This window comes from Brachycentrus maculatus, unplaced genomic scaffold (genome assembly GCF_059751285.1).
Source record: "Brachycentrus maculatus isolate JH-2025_06_01 unplaced genomic scaffold, ASM5975128v1 h1tg000248l, whole genome shotgun sequence".
In the NCBI taxonomy this organism is placed as follows: Eukaryota; Metazoa; Arthropoda; class Insecta; order Trichoptera; family Brachycentridae; genus Brachycentrus; species Brachycentrus maculatus.
In genome coordinates this window covers 62,084-80,212 of record NW_028280999.1, presented here as the reverse complement: position 1 = coordinate 80,212, position 18,129 = coordinate 62,084, and the positions used below count along the sequence as shown (strand labels likewise).

General features: G+C 40.7%; 1 protein-coding gene across 1 annotated transcript in view; it reads right to left on the bottom strand.

Moving 5' to 3' along the window:
* LOC148306147 (cell adhesion molecule Dscam1-like) overlaps window positions 1-18,129 on the bottom strand; it is a gene marked incomplete at its 5' end in the record, with an annotated part of 37,703 nt that overhangs the window by 16,576 nt on the left and 2,998 nt on the right. The window contains 8 exons of the mRNA XM_088265525.1: window positions 606-758; window positions 1,916-2,055; window positions 5,063-5,225; window positions 7,945-8,093; window positions 9,229-9,373; window positions 10,370-10,546; window positions 17,590-17,709; window positions 17,838-17,973. Coding sequence (XP_088121651.1) covers window positions 606-758; window positions 1,916-2,055; window positions 5,063-5,225; window positions 7,945-8,093; window positions 9,229-9,373; window positions 10,370-10,546; window positions 17,590-17,709; window positions 17,838-17,973 — 1,183 coding nt within the window. The remainder of the gene's footprint in view (window positions 1-605; window positions 759-1,915; window positions 2,056-5,062; window positions 5,226-7,944; window positions 8,094-9,228; window positions 9,374-10,369; window positions 10,547-17,589; window positions 17,710-17,837; window positions 17,974-18,129) is intronic.

Genomic DNA, 18,129 nt, shown 5'->3' with positions numbered 1-18,129 from the left:
GCAAATTATGCTATGTTATCTCCGATTCCACAGCTTTACATGTTAGCCAATGCTTTTGAGAGTATATATTTATTTAATATGATTAAAGAAAACACTTTGTTTTTTACCACTTGAGTTTTATTATAGACTACATGTTTCAGAAGTTAAACTTCCATCATTCAGGTCTGTATAATAACTAAAATATTAAATATAAAATTGTTCTGTAAATAAGGAGAGGGGAAAATATATTTGATATATTTAATATATATTTAAAATAAATAATATATATATATAATAAATATAATAAAATAATTTAATATAATATGTTATATACAATTAAAATATAATATATATAATAAATATATTATATATATAATATGAAAATATATTTAACATATTGTTATCCACCTTGAGATCTGTACCTTCTCAGCATTTTTTTCCCATGGATAAATTTAAACATTGTGTTTCACTCTCTCTCCCTGCCGTGTGTGGGAGACATGCATTGATCAGTGCTTGCGACAAAAGCTTACAATTTGTTATTTTATTTTCAAGTCTTTTTGTTAGTGTATTCTTTCAATCTTGTTTAAGGCATTAGCCGTTTTAAAGTTTAAAAAAAAAATAACAACCTGAATGAATAGCAATCTGAGGAACCGCCCGGATGATGTAGCCCAGCAGCAGGCCATTGAGAGTGTGTGGAGGAGGAGGTAGCCAGGATACACTCAGCTCTCCAGGATTAGGTCCTGAGTCGATTTGAACATTCAAGGGGGCGGATGATGGCGCTGAAATAATTCAAACTATATTTTAAGAAATAAATCCTACAGCTTACTAAAAATACTTTATGTGGTGGCACAAGGCATCAGGTTCGCGCCGCCCAGGACGACCACTGCTGACATTTCGTCGGCAGTTCTCGTCAGAACTTCGGGATGCGGATCTGAGTTGGGAGAATGCAAGGGAGTTGGCAGCCGACAGAAAAGCTTGGAGACAGTTTGTGGACTCCATATGCTCCACCTAGGGAGCGGATATGGTTTAGTATAAAAAATAAATACACTTTTAAAAAAAAATCATTTCACGCTTTAATTTAAACAAAGATTTTTTTCTGTTACGAAATGACATTTATGTGAGGAATTGTATTAAAAATCTATTTTATTGTATTAAATCTATTGTACAATAGTGATGATTACTGTAAGGGATGAATTTTTATGAGTGTATTCTTATTGTTATTGTACATATTGTTATTGTACATATTTTTGTTAATATTGTTAAAGGCATAAGCCGTAAATAAAATAAAATAAAATTGTGTTTTATATTTATGTACATAAAATTTTTTTAATGATAAAAAACTTATTGAATAGCATGAAAAGTTTTCATCATTCTCAGTGTCAATATTATATTTTTATCTGCATTTAAAAAGAACATCACGGACTCGAAAAAAAAAAGGAACTGTGATCGTACGAATATTGATGAAACTGCTACAATCGTTTTGTACTCAAGCAACATAGTATTTTCAAATTTTTATAGGAAAACTGGATTGACAGAAAAATGTGACATGTGTGTAATAGGTGAATTGTATGAATTTTATTTCAATTGCAACATATGATTAGTATGTTTTACTTCATGTGATAAAAAAACTTATTCTCAGATATAAAGAGGAACGGTTATAAAAAGCAAATTCAGTCGGTCTCTTCATCCTCGTTATAACCGAGTTCGACTGTATTACATAAAATTTCGTCCAGTTAGAGGATGTTAGTAACGACGAAAACTCATCAACGGTCAAATAAAACAAATGTTGAAAAAAACTATATTGTTGGTGTTTTATTATATAAAATGCAGTTCCACTAAGAAAGGTCAGTACAAAACTTAAATTTTATTAAATGTTTAATAGTATATTACAACAAATAATGTACTAAAACAATATTTTATAAATAAAATGTCTAACCTTCTTCAATAGTAGTGAAAAGAAGAGGTCTGGTGTAAGAACTTAGTCCAGCGACTCCTGCGGAACACACTCTTGCAGCGTACGGAGTAGCTGGTCGCAGTCCAGAAATTTCTGCAAATTGTCTTGGTTGGCTTGGAATACTGAAAATAAAACAGTGATGTAAAAATATAGGAAGTCGTCAGATAGGGAAAAGAAGGAAGAAGAAAAAGGGATTCATGTGTGAGATGGATTTGTAAATTCTGCGGTCCATATTTTACTCTTTTGGGTCACATTCTCGATCAACCTATCGATAAATGAAAGAGTAGCAAAAGATGAAGCAATAATGCCTCAACCAAGAACAGCTACTCTGTATGATCTATTTTGAAGTCTTTTTTCTCATTTTGCTTTATGCCTCGGATCAAAGTCTATTTAGATGTTTAAGATTATGAGGGCGATTCGCCATTTTTTTTCTTGGTATAGTCTATGTTGAACACAACATTTAACCTATTCCACTCAGATCATTTTTTCTCATAACTGATCAGCTACTCTGGTCAAAAAAATGTGACAATTTTTACCATTAAAATAAATATTTTGGTTCCTTAATTTCGGGACACTCTGTCTGGCAATTCGTATAACCATGTTAATTAAGTAATGTAAATAGTAAAGTAAATGTATTTATCTGAAATATTTCTTGGTAGAATATACTTGGGTGATAGAGAAATCAGTGATTAAAGTAATACCTGCGCCGGGCCAGACACTGTGGCCCACGAAGCTGCCTACTAGGATCATATGGGCCAGAATGTCTGGCCTACAGAGTGGTAAGAGTTAAAAAGGATCTCGATATCTCCCTAATTTGGTCTCTAGCTCATCTCATTTTTGGTAACCATCCATCTTACCGCCATCTTGTCCGCCTCCGTAGTGTAATGGTCAGCACGCTCGGCTACCGTTCTGGAGATCCCGGGATCGATTCCCAAGGGGGGTAAATAAATATAAGTGATTTTATCACTGTAATATTTATTCAATATTACCATGGACTGGTACCTGAAGCGGAAGGCTGATCACCTTTCCTTCATGTGTAAACGATCAATATAACACTGCGTTTATATGACACAGTGACCTATGCACCATTGGGGTGCGGATAAGGGTTTTATTATTATTATCCATCTTACCTTGTACATTATAAGCAAGGTAAATAGTAAATGCAACTCCCATTTAAAATAAAACCTCCATATTACTACCAGCTGGGTAGACTCACTCTTGAATTTCTCTTCCCACTATAGAAAGTCTAGGTTCAATAGAATCAAGTATAGGACAATTATGATTCCTAATATATGGATGTGAAGCTTGGAATTGGAGAAAGAAAGATGAAAGTAGACTAAAATCAGTCAAAATGCTATCCCTCAGATGAATCTGTGATAAAACGATAATGATAGATGTTCAAATGGATCTGGAATTATAGTGAAATATACAACATTTTGAGTGTGTCCAAATACTTGTTCACAAATTTGGAATATCTCCAATTATAGGAGTTATTTTTCATATTATTTTTTAACATATCATCAAAGATGAAGAAGAATATGGAAGTGTGGGCATTTACGGGGCTGACAACCGTCATAATAAGTTAACTGGTCAAATTATAAGCTAAAATAATAAAAATGAGAATGATATAATATAATATTTTCTGGCATTTCTCATATGTGATTATAATTCAGGATTCGGACCTAAACTAACTAACTAACTAACCATCACGCCGCTTCCCCGCAGGGGTAGGCAGAGAGAATAGAGCGCCACACCACTCTGTCCTTGCAAACATTCTTCGCCTCTTCCACGTTCATGCATCTCCTCATACATACCCACCGATTGTTACGACTCCTAACCTGACCACTCTTAAGTACTTGGCATGCCTGATCGTGCCATGTTTTTGTGCCATGATCGCGGATTCGGACCTCACATACTAATATAAGAGTTTCTGCTCAATCAAAAGCTTCTTTTCATCTCACCAATAGATGTCTCTAGTGAAGTTCTAGTGATTCAAAAAGGTTTCTAAACTGGTTCATATATGTAGAACTTCCAAGAATTTGAGTAGTGTGTCAATAATGAGTAGAATTGGTGAATGTTACACGTGTGTAAAGTGATCACTTAAACCAGCCTATGACGGTCATCAGCTCCATAAATGCCCAGACATCCATATTTTTCTACATCTTTGATGAGATGTCAAAAAAAATCAAAAATGAATAATAATAATAGTGAAACATAATAAATCCCTAGTACATATGTGGAAGTGAACCGTGGATGTTTGCGTTGGCAAAAGATAGATGAAAGTAGACTGAACGCAGTCAAAATGCAATCATTCAGTGTGGCATATCGGTGTTTGATAAATGTTCGAATGGTGGTAAAAGGAAAGAATGCAAGGCTGAGATTAGCATTATCTTGATCTTATAGAGTGTTCTAAGATGAAGTGGATATGTGGAACGAATGAGTGAGAAAAGATCGGTAAACCAAATATATGAAGAGAATTTAGTTGGAAATACGATCAGTAGAAAAAACTTGGGTATGTCAGGTCATAACTTGAAATAATCTACGGGTATGTAGGAGGCAGAACGGAGGCAGCTGGAGGCTTTTGAGATGTGATGCTACAAGCGCATCTTGGGTTTGAGATGTGATGGTTACAAGGCTTTTGAGATGTGATGCTACAAGCGCATGCGACCCGTTTAAACTACATGGACCAAAGTTGAGTGGAGGATAGAGTCTGGTAGAGACTGACTATGAAAGACGCCAACCAATCGTAACAAAGATTGGACCTGAGAAGAAGAAGTATGAGGAGATGCATGAATAAGGAAGAGACGACGATTGTTTGCATATTGTTGGTACCTTGATTAATGAAAACACTTGTTTTTATACAATATACAGTTTGAGTTTTATAAAATATAAAATATAAAATTGTTCTATGAATAAGGATAGGGGAAAGTTAGGGGGAGGGGGTTAGTCAAGGGGCAGAGTATGAAAACAAAGAAAAAATGGAAAGCAAAGGTGAAGAAATTTTTAAATAATATATTTTTTAATAAATTATTATTAGAATTTAGGTTTTTTGGATTTCTAAATTTTCTAAATAATTCATAATTTGGCCTTTATGTGGAACAAGGTGTAATAATTTTGGTGTGTTGGTACCTGGTGACATTAAGGGTGGTGGCGGATTCCCAGTGCAGGTGATGGTGGGGAGCGTACTGCAGCATATAGAGGGAGGGGGGCACTGGCGGGGCCCTCCAGCCCAGGCGGGCGGTGCGCCCCCTCACAGCCTCTACGGCCACCTCCGACGGGGGCCCAGGGGGCTCTGAAAGTAATCATCTGCTTAAACCATGTCTCACATGGTGTTTCCCACTTATTATTATTATAATTTTTTTATTAACATGAATTTTTTCATTTATTTAAATCACAATTTTAAACATATTTAAAAAAAATTGCAGAGACCTACCAAGCCACCTTGTGTGTCTTGTCGGTGGAGTTATTTTTGAACACATTTTTATTGTTTTTAGCCATTTTAACCTAATACACACAAAAAGAGAGAAAAATTAAGAATATATACATATTACAATTTTTATAAAATTAACTCTTGATCATTTTTCATTCATTCGTTCAAACCCCTATCCGCACCCCAATGGTGCATAGGGCACTGCATCATATAAACACAGTGTTATCTTGATTGTCAACACATGAAGGAAAGGTGATCAACCCTCCGCATCCGGTACCAGTCCAAGGTAATATTGAATAAATATAACAGTGAAAAAATCACTTATATTTATTTGACCCCCCTGGGAATCGAACCCGGGACCTCCAGTACGGTAGCCGAGCGTGCTGACCATTACACTACGGAGGCGGACATCATTTACCCATTCCTTTATTTTGCCTTTGTTCCGTATTTTATTTTGACCTCTAACATCCGTCGGCAACAAATTAAAAATGTTCGGACTATCATATTTCGGTTCTTAGTATGGTCAAGAGGAAATCAAATCTTCCCCATCCAGTTAGCTTTCCAATTTTGTTTGACTTCTTTTAGATGGAGTTGTATTTATTACCTAGCTTATTATTTATGTAGAATTTTTATGGATCAATTAGTGGATTTTTGTTTGATCTAGTAAAATAATATTTTGTATTAAATTGTGTTGGGAACAGGAAGAATAAACCAGTAAAGAGAATTAGAATTTTTATCTAGCTGCTGACTGATTAAAATACTACAATAGAGTTGTAATTGTAGTAATATTATGTTGTATTTTAATTTGTGTTGGGAACAGGAAGAATAAACCAGTGAAGAGAATTAGAAATTTTGTCTAACCGCTGACTGATTAAAATACTACAATAGAGTTGTAATAGTAGTAATATTATGTTTTATTTTAATTTGTGTTGGGAACAGGAAGAATAAACCAGTGAAGAGAATTAGAATTTTTATCTAACCGCTGACTAATTAAAATACTACAATAGAGTTGTAATAGTAGTAATATTATGTTTTATTTTAATTTGTGTTGGGAACAGGAAGAATAAACCAGTGAAGAGAATTAGAATTTTTATCTAACCGCTGACTAATTAAAATACTACAATAGAGTTGTAATAGTAGTAATATTATGTTTTATTTTAATTTGTGTTGGGAACAGGAAGAATAAACCAGTGAAAGAATAAGAATTTTTGTCTAACCGCTGATTGATTAAAATAGGTACTACAATAGAGTTGCTATTATAGTAATACATATTATGTTTTATTTTTATTTCCTCAACTTGAGATGAAACATCTTTTGTATTATATGAATGAATAATATTATTAATAAGAGCAGAGGAAGACCGAGAAAAACATGGCACGATCAGGTATGCCAAATACTTGAAAGTGGTCAGGTTAGGAGTCGTAACAATCGGCGGGTATGTATGAAGAGATGCATGAACGTGGAAGAGGCTAAGAATGTTTGCAAAGACAGAGTGGTGTGGCGTTCTATTCTCTCTGCCTCTCCTGCGGGGAAGCGGCGTGATGGTTAGTTAGCTAGTTTTTTTAAAAATAATATTCCATATTATTAATAATATCCATATTTTGGAAGCCAATAGGGATTAATAGATTTATTTATTGATTTGGCGTTTGATTTGTAGAACTCCATTTTAATTTATGTATTAATTTTAAATCAAACACAGATTTTTTGAGTCTACTAAGTTGTATTTTATTAACACATAAAAAAATTATATTGTGACAATTGTTTCGCCTTGTTAGGGCATTATCAAACGAATTCAACAAACGAAAACAAACATTCGTTTGATAATGTCCTAACAAGGCGAAACAATTGTCACAATAATGATTTTTTATATGTTTTTGTTAATAAATACAACTTAGTAGACTCAAAAAATCTGTATTTGATTTAAAATTAGACTAACTAACTAACTAACTAACCATCACTCCGCTTCCCCGCAGGGGTAGGCAGAGAGAATAGAGCGCCACACCACTCTGTCTTTGCAAACATTCTTCGCCTCTTCCACGCTCATGCATCTCCTCATACATACCCGCCGATTGTTACGACTCCTAACCTGACCACTTTCAAGTATTTGGCATACCTGATCGTGCCATGTTTTTCTCGGTCTTCCTCTGCTTCTTTTCCCACTAACATTCGCCTCATAATTTTTTTTTTACCGTTCTTTCGTCACTCATTCGTTCCACATGTCCAAACCATTTCAACACACCTTTCTTAATTTTATCGATAATGCTTATCTCAGCTTTGCATTCCTTCCTTATTTCACTCTTCGCACATCTATCATACATCGCTTTGTCGCACATTCTTCTGAGAGATCGCATTTCGACTGCATTCAGTCTACTTTCATCCTTCTTTTGCCAACTCCATGTTTCACTTCCATACATTAGAGTTGGAACCAGGACTCCGTTGTGCACTGCCAGTTTAGCTTCCGCTGATAGGTTTTTATTAACTATAACTGATTTCAGTGCACCGTTCACTTTGTTCCCAGCATTCCCTCTCCTTTCTATGTCTTTAATTTAAAATTAGGACATAAATTAATGGATTTCTTTACCTTGAACAGTGAGGTAAGAAGAATGCTGGGCAGATCCGAAGGTGTTGGTTGCTCTACATATCCATATTCCAGAATCGCTTGGATCTGTACTGCTTATCAAAATTTCACTTGTTGCTCCCTTTTGAGTCTGGTGGCTTGTTATCTTCATTCTAGAAAAGGATCATTTTATTAGCATTTTGCACCAGTATTCACTTAAATACCGAGTTATGTTTTACTGAAAGGGTCAAAATTAAAATGGTTGCTAAATGGACAACATTACTATAATAATTTAACTTTATCAACATGGTTACATTCTTTTAAGGGTTTATTTATTTTAAATTTATGTTAATAATAATAAAACCCTTATCCGCACCCCAATGGTGCATAGGGCACTGCGTCATATAAACGCAGTGTTATCTTGATCGTTTACACATGAAGGAAAGGTGATCAGCCCTCCGCTTCAGGTACCAGTTCAGTGTAATATTGATAAATATTACAGTGAAAAAATCACTCATATTTATTTTACCCCCCCTGGGAATCGAACCCGGAACCTCCAGAACGGTAGCCGAGCGTGCTGACCATTACACTACGGAGGCGGACTTTATGTTATACTTGGTAAATACAACTATTTTGTATCAATGTAAAGGAAGTTAAGGACCATTTGGTCTTTATTTAAAGAGTTGTGTGTTTAACACATTGACTGCCAATGTCAGCCACCGGCGGCCACCGGCGGCCAACATATGGCATCTCAATTGTGTCTCGTTGGCCACCGAAGGCTGACAGTTTGCACCTTAAATTGATCTTACATGAAAATACAAGGTACAAAGTGTCAGCCTTCGATGGCCGACAAAATGCAATTAAAACGCCTTGCGTCAGCTACTGGCGGTCGACATTGGCAGTCAATGTGTTAAATGCATACTTTAATCAATCGTGTTTAAAGAAATAGTGGTTTACCAAGTAAATTTTAAATTTAAATACAACATTTTGAGTGTGTCCAAATACTTGTTCACAAAATCTGAACTATCTCCAATTACAGGAGTTACTTTTATGTATAAATAAAAAAATATATTTCTAATTAAATTTGATAGATTAAATACAAAGTGACTGCCGAATCAGTCAATGAAATTATTTATAATGAGTGTGGTTAGTAAGTTAGTTAATATTTACATTTTTATATTCTTAATATGATTAATATTTAAAGCATTTACTTTGTGGTAAGTCATTTTTACTTATTTATTTTTACACAAAAATGTTAATAATAATACATTTTTATTTATACAGAAAATTGAGCTTTAAATTTGGTACCTATCAGACACAAAATCCAGAGATCTAGAGTTGTGTGTCCAGAATATCCTTATTGGGTGATCTCCAAAAACTTCACACATGACGGTGATAGAATGTCCGACTTTAGTGGTGATATTAGACGTAGCAGACTCGAATGTAACTGGTCCTGAAATCATAGTAATCAAATGTAGAAATACTAATATGAATATCCTTTCCCATACGGGAAACAAAAGATCCCATTTCATATTTGTATGGAAATCGTAGTACGCAGCTCGCAGCAAGTACCAACTCACCGTTAACTAAGACATAAGTACCACGTCCTTCTCAACGCGCTGACAGGCAGCGACTGAGTGCGCAGCTATTCGATAAGCGAGAGGCCGTAAATCGTATAAAATGAAATCCGACTAGTTTACTTGTCTCGCTCTCTCGTAGTACCACATTTATTAGATTGAAAAAAATAACATGCCGCTAGCAGACAAAAAAATAACGTGTTAAAATATAAGTACACAGATCTCGCGGCACCAACTGATTGTGATTTTTATAGTAAAAAAAATATATTTAAAAAAAATATTTAACGATTTAAAATTATGAATATAAAAAAGAGGATTTTGTTTAATTTTATTTTTTAAGATTAAAAAAAGTATGAAGTAAATAGCTTTTTTAAATCTAAAGTTATCTAATTAAAATTCATATATGTGGGATTTCGACTCCTTCTAATAGATTTGCAAAGTAAATTATAAAAGTTGGTCCAGCTAAGGGTGGGGGATGGGTCGTCTTAAGCTAAGATGATCTTATCGAGACGTTGGCCATGACGGGGGTAGCAGTGTCCACAAGTCACCTCCGGGCCTATTCAGAAACGTATCTGTTGATCCGCCAGTTTTCAATGTCATCCACAGGTTAATTTGGAGTAATTAATTGTGAAGTAGATTTGTGTCAAGTTACTTAGGAATATGTTAACAGTTTTGCTTATTTAGAGTGCTTCTTTAGACTTTGAAGTTTCACATGAAACAATTTTTTTTAAACTAATTTATTTATTTTTCAAAACATATTATATACATATGTCATATATATACCAATTAGGTTAAATCCCGATAAATATGTAAAAAAATAGCGCATCTGCATTAATTTTTATAAAGTTCATAATGAAGTAAGTAATACATACTGTTAACTGTGATGAGGATGTCTTTTTGAAGGGGTTGTCCTACTCCATTTTCGACTCTACAAGAGTATATTCCTTCATCTCCTGAAGAAACGAGATCCAAGATCAAACTTCCATTCGGGAGGCTTTGAAGTCCACTTCCTCTCAATTCTAGTACAGATCTCCAGCCTCCACTCCCCTCTGAAATTGTAAGTTTATATAATTTATATTTGAAGCACTAACTTTGTGATTTTCCATTTTATAATTAAAATGTAATTTTGTTTTAAAATCACGATACATATTTTATAATATCTTAATTATAATGCCTACCGGTTTCGAAGCTAACCACTTCTGTATCAAGACTGATTAATACTAAAACACCATATACTGAACAATATTCAAAATATTTTGACGGTTAGGGAAAGAAGCTTAGGTAGTATGAAAACATATTTAATAACGGACTTTTAGCAAAATCATTTACTTGTGTATTATTAAATATGTTTCCAATCACTCATCATCCCTGATCCCTTTTGACTGTGACTGCCAATCAACACAAAAAATAAGCCACTTGAGATCTACCTGAGCTTCTTTCCCTAACCGTCATAATATTTTGAATATTGTTTAGTAGATAGTGTTTTAGTATTGATCAGTCTTGATAAAGAAGTGGTTAGCTTCGAAACCGGTAGACATTATTATTAAGTTATAAAAAAATATTTATGGTTATTTTAAAACAAAGTTACATTTTAATTATATATTGTAAGTTTATCTTATTAATAATAATGATGTAGTAGACTAACGTCATAAAACAAAAAATATTATTTCGAAGTTACATGGCTGGGTATTCGACTTTCAAAGTATTCGACTTTCCGACGCACACACTTATCCCAACGGTGTTTCCACTTTTAGAAACAGTCCTGTAACGCTTCTTTTGTGATATTTTTCAGCTCCTTCGATGCATTTGCCTAAATCTGCAGAATCCTCTCAAATCTTCTTCTCCATTTCAAAGGTCTTTTGAGTTCGGGGAACAAGAAGAAGTCAGAAGGAGCGAGATCAGATGAATCAATGTCAGTCTCACGCTTCAGGCACCAGTCCAGGGTAATATTCAATAAATACAAGAGTGAACAATCACTTGTATTTATTTTGATACCTTAGGAATCGAGCCCGAGGCCTTCAGCACGGTAGCCAAACATGTTAACCACTACACTTTGGAGGCAGACTAAGGAGGTGAGAATAAGGGTTAGGGGAATATGTATATTAATACTTTAAAAATTAGAAATTGAATTAAAAAAAAAAAACAAAAATAAGTACACTTAAGGTAAAAAAAATAGAAATAGAATTAAAAAAAAAAACAAAAATAAGCACAATAAGGTCATAAATTCATAGGTTGAGTTTTACAGTCATAGGTCATACATTCATAGGTTGAGTTTTACAGTCATAGGTCATACATTCATAGGTTGAGTTTTACAGTCATACATAGGTCATATATTCAAAGTTTTTTTTAAAGATAGAAATTGTATTTATTATTTACCTTGCTTATTATGTACAAGGTAACATATCATTAATTGGATTTTTGTTTCTTTTAAATTTAAAAAAAAAGAAAAAGAAAAAAGATGAAGATTCATAGGTTAAGATTTACAGTCATAGGTGACACATCTTTTTTCTTCTTCTTCTTCAGCTTGGTGTATGCCTTGTGGCCGGTTTTTAAGAGGGATTAGTCTCGTGTGGTGTTGATACCCAGCTGTCAATCCATCTCTTTGGTGGTCTGCCTGGGAGTTCTTTGGCTTGGGGATGACTGTGCAGTGCAATGTGGGTCATACATGATAAGTTATTGAAAGTTGTCACACCGCATGCCCAGATCTGATATAGAAGCATCTAGGCTTCCTGAAAGATCTGTTCTTGCTAACCAATTTTTTTAAAAACTAAGCTGCGAAATTTATTGAAAATGTGAAACAATATAAAATTTTATCCTGATTTTACTGTGAATTTACATTTAAAAGCTTTTAATATACCTGTCACTGCCAATCTAAATAATACAAGATTGTAAGTCCATCACCAAATTTTCTAGAAGTACCCCAGTGTAGGCAGTGAAAGGGATTAGTGTTTAGTTCAATTAGTCAGCTAGATCCAATTCCAACTCGACGTTGGCCGGTACACAGACGCCTACAATCCCGACCAGCACAGAAGACAGACACGGAACACGGAACACATGATAGGTTAGGTTAGGTTATGTTAGGTTAGTGTTTCCATACACCCCTGGGTGCTCGCGGGGATGTATCCTCCTGAGCGCCCAGGTTTAGAATAGGTGGTGACGGGTTAGTCAGTAGATTGGTGGTGGTAGGGTAGTTAGTTTCCTAGTAGTAAGTTAAATTAGGTTAGACTGGGTTGGGTTCCCCTCACGGTTCGGATCCTTGTGGTCAGGGGGTCTTGGTGTCGAACTATGAGGATGGATCATAGAATGGACGTCGACACTGAGATCTGAAGCGAACCACGTCACAACCTAAGGGTCTGGTCTTTCCATCATTGATGGAAGGATCAGACGACGTGCCGATGGGTTCGTGGCTGCAGTGACGTTAATCGTGCAGTCGCGAGCGTACTCTGGAGGTACCTGCCGCCCCCTCCATGTATGAAGGCTTAGCTGGCTATCAAGGCTCTGGTCAGCCGGACTTATACTTCCTGTATACTCGTGGGAACAAAAATGAATTCAACCATAATTAAAAAAATCGACGCTGTTATGAACCAGCTCAAGGAGAGAACCCTTGAGCTGGAGGAGTTTGTGGGAAGGACACGAAATGTGCACCTCCCAATTAAGGACCTGACAAGGGTGATCAGGTTCGCGGTCGTTGAGCTCGCCGAAATGTTAGGGGAAGGCGAACCAAAAACGACGTCACCGTTGCCGGCCTGTACAAGGGCCACGACGGCGGTGGCGACCACGCAGACTTCCCCGAGAGCTGTCTTTCACGAACAGAGGAGAAGGACGGCTCAAGACGAGCCGTTGTTGGCGGGGCCAACAATGACAGAGGAGCGTCCGACAGCCTCAAGAGGAGGTGGCGCACCCTCACAGGTGCAGAAACGGGCGCAAAAGAGAAGGAAGAAGAAGAGCAAGCGGCCTGACCCGCCTACTGCCACCCCACATGATCCACCAAACAAGTGGATCACTGTTGGAAGACGCGGCGAGGTGAAGAGCCACCCAAGGGAGGACGGCCAAAGGCTCGAAGCGGGCAGGAACCGACCCCGGAGGACTCAGAGGAGCCCTCCTGAGACGGTTATCCTGGCCCCCCTGAAGGCGGAGAATCCCCCGTTATCGTACGCGGGAGTTCTTCGCAAGATAACGGGGAGTGAAGAGGGGCAAGGGACCCAGCTGCCGGTGGTCCATTGCATCCGAAAGGGTGCCAATGGCACCTTGAAAATAACGCTGGCAAAGGGCGACCACAGGGGCCCTGCCCTAGAGAGCCTTCTGGCCAGCGCGGCTGGCAGTGGCTTTAGAGTGCAGAGACTGGCGCCTAAGCGCACAGTCTTTGTACGAGACCTCTGCGAGGATGTAGAGATAAATGACGTCAAAGCGGCGCTGGCCAGCACGGTTGGAGATGCCAACGTGGAGGTCGGCCCAGTGAGGCCTGGACCACGGGGAACCTTTGCCTGCACGGCAAAGATCCCGTGGTCGAGGGCCAGCACGGAGGTGCTGGAGCGAGGGCGATTGCAGGTCGGGTTGCTCCGGTGCCGGCTGCAGCCGAGAGTGGAAGTAAGGCAGTGCTTCCGCTGCCTCAGATTCTCACACATCGCATCAAGATGCCCTGTGGGCAACAAAATAACAGGTAAGGCGACAGGTAAGCCCATCCCTATCTGTCGTAGGTGCGGCGAGGGTGGACACATGGCAGCGGGGTGTAAAGCCCCGCTGCGGTGTGCCCCGTGCTCGGTGGCAGGCCTGGAGGCGGCACACTGGTGCGGAAGCGCACAGTGTGGTGCCTTCAGGCGTGCTCTGAAGGCCGCAAAGACGACAACCTACAAATAACCATGACCTTGAACGTTTTACAGATAAACTTGGCCCACTGCCAGGCTGCCCAGGATTTGATGTTCCAAGTGGCTCGGGAGAGGGAGGTTGACGTCGTTCTTGTCTCTGAACAGTACCGCAACTGTACAAGTTGCTGGTTCTCGGACGAGACTGGAGTGGCTGCCATCTTCTTCCCGTCACGGCGAGCATCAATCACTGGGAGAGCCCCAACAGGCACTAGCGGATGGACTTGGATTGAAGTGGCTGGTTGTAGAATATACAGCTGCTACTTTTCTCCTAACAGCCCGCTTGACCGATTCGAGGGTGAACTGCGGTCTCTCGAGGAGGACGTGAGGGGCGCGGTACTGCCCGTTGTGCTGGCTGGTGACTTCAACGCCTGGGCGACTGACTGGGGCTCGTCGGTGACAAACAGACGGGGCGCTCTTCTGTGTGAGATGGCTGCGGGCCTACATTTGCTTCCTGCAAATGTAGGCGGGAAGTTCACCTTCTGCAGGGGTGCCACGGGTTCTGTCATCGACGTAACCTTTGCTGACGAGGGAATGATTGGGCGGGTGAGAAACTGGCGTGTGCTTGATGACCACACGCACAGCGACCACCAGTACGTGACCTTCTCGTTGGCAGAGGGGCCGCGGTCCGCCGTGCCGGGCTTGAATTTTGGTGCTGGTATGACGGGCTGGAGCCTTCGTTCCCTTGACTCCGAATCTTTTTGTGCTATCATCGAGAGTGGCAGCGACGAGATCGCTAACGCGGTCGGAGCTGCTCAGAAGGTGAGTGGGCTCGGCGACGTGGTCAGGCGCGCCTGCGAGGCATCCATGACACGGCGAGGTGGGCACGCCCTCAGGCGAAATGTTTATTGGTGGACTGAGGAGATTGCCCGCCTTCGCCGGTCGTGTTTGGCCTTACGGCGCCGAGCCCAACGCTCAAACTGGGCTGATTCATTAATCTATGATGATTACAGGGCAGCGAAGAAGGAGCTGAAGAGGACCATCAAGCGCAGCAAGGAAAGGCGCTGGGGTGAACTGTGCGAGGCGGTGGATCGCGACCCCTGGGGACTGCCGTACAAAATTGTACGACAGAAACTACGAGGACGTGACCTAGACCCCTTTCTCAGCGATCCCCGAAACCTGACCGCTGTCATTGATGGCCTCTTCCCCCTTCACGAAGATCGACCGAGGGCAGACCCGGACCCCGAAGAGGACGCTGAGCTACAGCCGTTTACAACGGCTGAGCTCGAGGCAGCCACCAAGAAGGTAAGCAAAGGTAAGGCACCTGGACTTGACGAAGTCCCGAATGAGATCGTGCTGCTAGTGGCCCGGGGGTTTCCGGAGGTGCTGCTCGGCGTGTACAATGCGTGCTTGGAGGAGGGACTGGTCGGCGATTCCTGGAAGAGACAGAGGCTTGTCCTCATTCCCAAAAAGGCCGTCGTGGACGGACCCTCTTCCTTTAGACCATTGTGCATGCTGGACGGCTTCGGGAAGCTTCTTGAGCGGCTCCTGCTTGGGAGACTCCAGCCAATCCTGGAGGATCCCGAACAGGGTCTCTCCGACAGGCAGTACGGCTTCAGACGGGGCAGATCTACGATTGACGCAGTCGGACACGTGGTAAGCGTTATCCGACAAGCGTGGCAGGGCACGGTGAAGAGCCACCGACGGGTCGTCATGATAGCACTTGACATCCGGAACGCGTTCAACTCGGCGCGATGGGAATTAATTCTCAGAGCGCTGAGAGAGCGCTTCCGGGTGCCGGGTTATCTGATGGCCATGCTTGAGAATTACTTCGATGGACGAAGCCTTGAGTACCGGCATGGTCCCTCAGGGGTGGAAGAGAAGCGGCGGATCACGTCTGGTGTCCCGCAGGGCTCGGTCCTAGGACCGACCCTGTGGAATGCTTTATACGATGGACTGTTGCGGACGGACATGCCAGAGGGATCGAGCATTGTTGCCTTTGCTGATGACATCGCAGTAATGATCGAGGGGAGGACTTCCCGTGACCTAGAAATTATAGGGAACGAGGCACTAAGGCGGGTGAAGAACTGGCTCGACAGAGCTGGATTGGAGCTCGCCGTGCAGAAGACCGAGGCAGTACTGTTCTGTCGAAAGCGGCGACCTCTGCTGCCTAAGCTGCTGCTGGAGGGTTTTGAGGTGCCGCTGGCGAAATCGCTGCGGTACCTTGGGATCCAACTCGATCGTGGTCTCCGTTTTGGGGAACACATCGAGCTGGCGGCTGCCAAGGCAAGCGGAGCGGCGATACAGTTGGGGAGGCTCATGCCGAACGTGGGTGGACCGAAATCATGCAGGAGGAAGCTCTTGCATGAGGTGGTCCACTCCACACTTCTGTATGGGGCACCCATCTGGGCGAAGTCGCTTGAGACAGAGCTGTACAGGAAGAGGATGGCAGCCGTCCAAAGAAGAAGTGCGCTGCGAGTAATCTCCGGTTACCGTACCATCTCTGAGGAGGCGGCGTTGGTACTGGCTTCTTCTCCGCCCATAGACTTACTGGCGCTTGAACGCAAAGCTGTCTATGACCTAGGTAAGGGACCAGGTAAGGAGCACAAGAGACTGACGCTGTCGAAGTGGCAGGATCGCTGGAGCTCGGCATCTAAGGGACGCTGGACGAACAGGCTTGTCAGCCAACTCGAGCCTTGGTGTTCGAGGAAGCATGGCTGCCTGAACTACCGGCTCACACAGGTGCTGAGTGGACACGGTTGTTTCGGTGCCTACTTACATCGTATAGGCAAAGAAGCAACTGCAGCATGCTGGCACTGCGACTCAGCAAATGATGACGCAGAGCATACGCTGCTGTCGTGTCCTGCATGGGCGGACCACAGGGGGTCACTAATGACCACCATTGGGGTCGATCGCCTAGGCTTGGACATGGTAGTGCCGTCAATGCTCCAAAATGACAATACGTGGCGGGCATGGGACGCCTTTGCCTCAACCGTGATCGGACTGAAGGAGGATGCCGAGCGTGAGAGGAGGAGGCGGAACATGACCGCACAAGTAGATGTAGATCAGTAGATTGACAATGCCACACTCTGAAGTAATGCCTAACGGCGGTTCCGGAGTGTGGTAGATGCTTGCACGGGAGAGGTTTTTAGTGGGTAGGCCCTCAGCAGGGAGATTCCCACACTGCCAGTCTTGTGACCCGGATGTCACCTGGCGTCTTATAAAAGATTTTCCTCTTCCCACGCAAAACAAAAAAAAAAAAAAAAAAAAAAAGGTTAGTGTTTCCATACCGTCTCTTTTCATCCAATGCACCTGGGGCTGAGGATACCCACTCGCGCTACAGCCAACTTGTCCTCGTCTTCCGATGACCATAGAACTGTTTTGCGGTTCTTCCAGCCATTTTGGAGCCACTAAAGAGAAAATATCCTTTATTTGTTTGATACATATATTTATAACTGATCAAGCCTGACCAGTCTCAGATAAAAGGGACTAATTGTATGTATAAGAGACGATAAACATGAATGAATTGCTCCCTCACCTTTGATGAAGAGTTCAGCAGTAGCATTCACCCTTGATGCGTGATTTGAAGCTATGCATGTGTATGTTCCACAATGCTGTAAACCAACCTTTTTAATAACGAGAACGCTGAAGAGATCTTGATTCCTTTCCTCGATCTAAAATATATTATATTTAAATAGAATTAGGTACAGTGAAAAATAAATAAGTAAACGTAAAACACTTGTATGAGACCACATTTGAGATTATTAATGTAAACACGACTAGTTTCGAGAACTGCAGATGTTCTCATCAACAAGAGAAAATCCAAACTG